Below are 6,000 nucleotides of genomic sequence, written 5' to 3'. Positions count from 1 at the left end.
TCCTTCCTTCCTTCCTTCCTTCCTTCCTTCCTTCCTTCCTTCCTTCCTTCCTTCCTTCTCTCCTTTTCTCCATTAAAAAAAAATTTCTTAAGTACTTATGGGGGAGACCCAAAACATTTCACTTTACTCTATGGAATGAGGACATAAACAAATCCCCCATGCCTGTTGCCCAACCACAAACACATTATTAGCACCATACAATCAGCACTCAGTTGTACTCTTATAGTTAAGCAATTGGATTAGTCATACCCCACCAATTATATTATAATAATCTCTTTGGGGGCAGGGTCTGTCCTTTATGCTTTAGCATTCCTCACTAGTATACCAGCACAGTGTTCCGGCATGTACAAAATGGTAAGGAAATAAACAATCATTAGTTGATTTCTAAAAATAAGTGGAGACTATGAGGAATTCAGAAAATATGGAAAGACATGACTGAAGAGAACAATGTGTACAATTACTATAATAATGTAAATAATAATTAAACCCCCTTTCCCCCCCAAAGAAGACATAGATCATAGCATCATGAACTTAGAGCTGGAAGGAATCTTAGAAGCAATATCTTCTGACCTCTTCATTTTATAGATAAAGAAACTGAATCCAGAAATGTTAAATGACTTGGTCATATTTGAATTGGATAAATAATGATAGTTCTGGGGAACCAATAAGGAAATATGCTTTCCTGTTCTTAGGAGAGAGGTGCAGACTATGGATCTGGAATGCAGTGTAGACATCAGTGCTGTGTTAGTTGGTTTGTTTAAAATTTTTCTAGGGGAAGTACAAGGAAGATTTCAATGGGGGAGAGAGTAGTTAAGGGGGAATATCTATAGTGTAAAAACAAAAGGAAACAGGTTAATTTTTTTTAAAGAAAAAGTTGACACTAATATGACTTGGATATTTAACACATTGTGGACAGAGGTTTTTTTTTTCTTTGTCAAATTGCAGGATAGAGAAATGTATCATAAGCCATGGTGGTGAAAACAGTAAGTATGGAATGTGTAGAGAGCATCAGACAGCACAGATGATTTGGGAAATGATCAGTAATTATAAAGACTTTTTAGGTGATGTGAGGTTTAGCTAGTAGGCCTCATAAACTCATCTTTCTGAAGAGATGCTAACTGCCTCTTCTTCAGATTACATGGGAGGTAATACCAGATCGCAAGTAATAGTTCAAATGTAACTCTTTTAATTCTTAACAAAGAGAGTTTAGTAGAAAAGCAGCAAACTGGATTTTCTATCAAGGGCAAACTTTGTGGTTAAGTGGCTATGTGACCAGTTAACCTATGGGAGGTAACATGACAAAAGAGGAAAAGTTCCCAAAACATTGAACATATAGTTATAAGGTCTGTTTCCCAGTCTCCTTTGTCATTCGCTAGCTTTGTGACTTTGGACAAGTCACTTCTCCGTATCAGTTTCCTCATCCATAAAATGGAGCTAATAATACCTTCCCTCAGATTATTATTATTACCGTTAATAGTAATCCTGTTTTATAGAGTACTTTATAGATTACAAAGGTTCTGTACTTGTACTGTGAAGTAGACAGTGTAAGTACTACTATTGCTGTTTTGCATACGAGGAAACTGAGGCTAATTGACTTTCCCAAGGTCATAAAACTGCAAATTGGTGGAGTCAGGAATCAAACTTAGGTCCCAACTTCTTCTACGTCAGCCTACAAGTGAGGTAATGATGGTCAAAGAATTCCATAAACCACAAAGCAATAGCCAATTAAAACGAGTTATTATCAACTATTGTGTGCTTCTCATTTTTAAGATGAAGGTGTTGGGTTAAATGATCTTTAAGGTCCTTTTGTTATTCATTAAAGAAGGAGTGGAAATGTGAAAATCTCTTGGTTACTGCAATCAAAAAAGAAACAAGGCCTTGGAAATAATTTTATTATATTTACAACTTAGTCTTGCTGTGTACACTAGTTACTACTGTATAGTTTACATATTTTACAGAAATAAAATAAAATTACCCTGTTTAATCCTTTCTTCCTCCCCTCCCCTTTGGTTGTCTTGACACAGACAAAAATTGACTGACAGTGCAGGGCAGGCTCTCTGTTTTGTTCATTCAACATGAATGACAAGGTTAGGGATGGAAGCATTAGTTAATAATAGGACAAAAGGGATTTTTTTCCCCTGCTTATTATGAGTATGACTGAAGGAGGTATTTGAGAAAAGATTTTACTCAAGCTAATATTCAGGGCCAATGGCATGGGTCTAATTTTATCCCATTTGTGTTTTGAACTAATATAATTTGTTAAACGTAGCGAGAAAAAGTCCTTGTGGGGAAGGAAGAAATAATTATCCAAGAACGTACTCTACTTCATCTTTATAAATGAATTGTTTTCACTCCTTCAGTTCTTTAGTTGCTTTTGCTATTTTACATTGATTTATAGGTAATGATATTTAACAATTAAAATTCATCCATGTTGAATGGTTTCCCTATGATATTCCATACAATGAACCTCTACCATTGATACATTCAGCAATAAAGTTCCTTTTCCCAGATTATATTAAGCTTATCCTACCTACTTTAGCAGTTGAGAAAATCCTTGAAGGGGAAGTCTAGTCTCTAATGATCTCTTTAAGGAGGAGATTCACTCTTCTCTCCCCCTCTCTTGAAATGTACAGTTTTCATGAACCAAATAAGACTGTTCAGATTCGTTCTAAAGAAGTTCCTCCTTAGTGCAATTTCCTTTCTAGAGGTACTATAATATGGAAGGTGAATATAGAATAGGCTAATTAGTTGCTGTAAAATTCAAGCATCAGGACAGATCATTTTCATAATCTGGAAGACTTGAAGGCTTTAGAGACTCTCTCTTTTAGGCATAAGTTTCTAGGCTTTGTGCTGAAGAACATATTGTATTTTTAACATATTTTTGGTGCTCCATTAAAAATCATGAAGAAGAAATCTTCACTCAAAATATTTGACCAAATTCCACATCAATAGAGGGAGCATGAATTTAGAGTATTCAGTGCTAAGTGAAAAAAGAACAATAATTAGATTTTGTGACAGTTAACTTTGATGATTATGAATATGTCATTAATATTACTGAGAACATCATCAGTAAGGACCTTATTTTTGGAAGTACTGTACGGTACTGTGGTGTGTTACCCTGCGTCGGGATGTCATTGGGGAACTCATGGTTTGGCAGACTTGAACATCTGGGCTTACCATTTGGGTCATTTGAATATCAGGGCCTACCATTCCGCTGCCACTCATCCCAGTACCCATGCAACCACTGGTCATACTGCTGTTACTCATGGCAGTCATACCTGGACTTGGCACAACTCTCTCAGTGTAGATCACATTATGTGTGTTGGCTAGCTCGGCAGGTACACAAATGTTTCCTTGAACAGCATATGCAGGTCCCATCACTGTTTCTGTAACCAGGACATTGGGAACCATCTGAGGTTCAAAAATAATGGTAGTTGGTTGTACACATTGGTCAGAAGTACTATAGGATTCTGTCACTATAATGTCACCATGAATCATGGGATCAGGCATCGCCATTTCTGCCTGGAATCCAGCCTCTGTGAGAGACATTGCTGAAGATTCATTAACAATATAATTTGGTCCAAGCAGGGGAAGATCAGTGGTGATTGGTATCCAGGCTTGGTGAGGAGATGGAAATGGTTCAATTTCTGTGTCTAAGCAGATTTCAGCTAGAGTTCTAAACTTTGGATCCAAAGTTTCCAAGTAGCTATCATCCAGGTCATCTACAATCCAGCTGCAGCAGCCGATGGAGCCCACGGGAGACCCCATTCCTTCATGATCATAAATAAGAAGGCAGTCATTTGCAGGTCGACATTCATCTTCATCTGCATAAGCATAGGCTTTCTAAAGGTAGAGCAAAGGTAGGGAATTAGAACTGTTGCCCCTTCTTAAAATATCAAACAATGTAAATACCGATGCTTTGATTTTTTTTTTTTTGGCCAGTGGAATGATGGGCTGAAAAATGGCTAAGATCTTTTTGTAAGTGGGGTGGGTATTACAGGTGAGTTATATTTGCATGAACATTTTGTGAATACTTATATTTGGGAAATGATTTTAATGATCATTTCCATGCTCAGAGGTTAAATTCTGACCTTTGTCCTCTTGTATATCTGAAATGCTATGATCAGTATGCTTTCTGAGAAGCTTAAAATATTTGACCTTTTCTCCAGTGAAGAAATGAAATGAGTCAATATAATCTTGGGAAGAAAATTTAACTACAGAATGCCAGGACTTATTTGGGTGAGTCAGAAAGGCTCACAGGATCACAGATATATCTAGTTGTCTAAATTCTAAGGTTAGAGAGTAATTCCTTAGGTTTCTTAGGGTTTATCTGCCCCAGATTAAATGAGAATATCCCTGGAATGGTGTGGTGAGCTTTTTCATAGTGACAGGTAGCTGAGACAAGGTTATTTGGCTTAGAGTACAAAGTAGATATCTAGAGGGCATAGATTTCTAGGAAGATGAAGAGGAGGATTGTATGGTGAGGTGGGAGGGTGCCAAAGACAACTCTTGCTTAACTTAAAATTTTTCCTAAAGTTTATTGAACATTTGGGGATGGAATCAGGTTTTCAGAGAAGACAGTGGGCATCATGGATTCTCTAAGTCTGCACCATCTCTAGTAGATTCAACAGTAATGTTTTGGAACATAAGAAAAGGGGATCTTTGATTTTCTTCATTTTGAAAAAACACTAATGAACAAAGGATAAATCTTAGGGGCAACCCTTCTTTCAACACACCACTGGGGATTTTGTACTAAATATAATTTCAATTATACTGTCAAACTACTGCTCAGTGATGGCATTCCCTGATGAATACTCAACAATGCTGGCAGCTAATCCACCTCTAATTGCCGGGTTTAGTGGATGTTATCAGTCAGATTCCACAAGAGTATTCATGGTCATAAATTGTATAGGCCATATTAATTCCAACATTCCTTTTATCCATTCCCATGAATAATAAAACACTGGGGCAAATTGGAATCTTAGCTGAAATGAGCTGCTAATTAAAACAGGTCAGACTAATTAAAAGATACTCAGTATGAATTATTTGCTGTTTAATGATATGATATTAGGCTAATATACTGATTGGTTGGGTGAGAGTGGGGGTCTTCTTTACTAAGATCACAGAAATTCAGTCTTTTGGAAGCAGCACGATGACATAGAAAGGATATTAGATTAGGATTCTGGGGACTGTATTCTAGTCTTTGCTTTGCTAACATCTAGGCATGTGAATTATTTTAGAACACTTTAAAATCTCTGGGCTTTACTTTCCTTATCTGTAAAATGAGAAGGTTGAACTCCATATTCTCTAAGGTTCCAGCTAGTTCTGTGATTCTGTGTATTTCCTCTTAACTTAAATTTCTTGATACTTTTCATACTATAAACTATCCAACTTTACTTCTGTAGTCTCTACTTAAGAAAGATGAACTAAATGGATGCCTTATTTAAAGAGAGATTTCCTCCCCCATCCACCCCAGAAGATGGTTTGACAGCAGTGATGGAAAATCTGAATTTGGAATCTGTCAGATTTTAATCTGGTCCAATTTCTTCTGAATATATGTTCAGAAGCTCCTAATGTTAAAATGATCACTCTACACCAGTAAGTATACTCACCCATACTCCAGTTTTAACCAGAACAATCGGCCTTATAAAAGATGGCAGCAATGGATTATGTAACTGGGCTAAGATTGAAGATTCCTGTTAACAGGATAGGGCCTTCTTAATTCAAAGTAGACTTATCCATTAAAAAAAGGAAGGCACCCCACAACTGACTGTCAAATTTAGTATAGATCTCAGAATGCAGTTATGATTTTGTCTCCCACCCTTGGGGGTATTGGAGAGCATACTGCAAAGATTCAAAAAACAGAGAATCAGTGACCTGATTAGATTTGAAGGAGTCCATGGACATTGGAATGGGATGGTCTTGAAGACTCTTTTTTTGGCGGGCCCAGCGAGGATTGGCTACATAGTTTCTTTTCGTCCTTCTCTCTATAACTTGTTA

The 6,000-nt window shown here is 36.9% G+C and overlaps 1 protein-coding gene across 1 annotated transcript in view; it reads right to left on the bottom strand.

Annotated features, from left to right (window-relative positions):
* Positions 1-3,078: 3,078 nt before the first annotated feature.
* Positions 3,079-6,000, bottom strand: part of DSG4 (desmoglein 4) — a 36,785-nt gene continuing 33,863 nt past the window's right edge. The window contains exon 15 of the mRNA XM_069099852.1: positions 3,079-3,843. Coding sequence (XP_068955953.1) covers positions 3,079-3,843 — 765 coding nt within the window. The remainder of the gene's footprint in view (positions 3,844-6,000) is intronic.

Source organism: Petaurus breviceps, unplaced genomic scaffold (assembly GCF_028583685.1).
Source record: "Petaurus breviceps papuanus isolate PSGF00001 unplaced genomic scaffold, PetGlider_PUasm1.0 38, whole genome shotgun sequence".
NCBI lineage: Eukaryota > Metazoa > Chordata > Mammalia > Diprotodontia > Petauridae > Petaurus > Petaurus breviceps.
The sequence above is the reverse complement of the archived record's forward strand: the minus strand, read 5'-3'. Positions and strand labels throughout refer to the sequence as shown.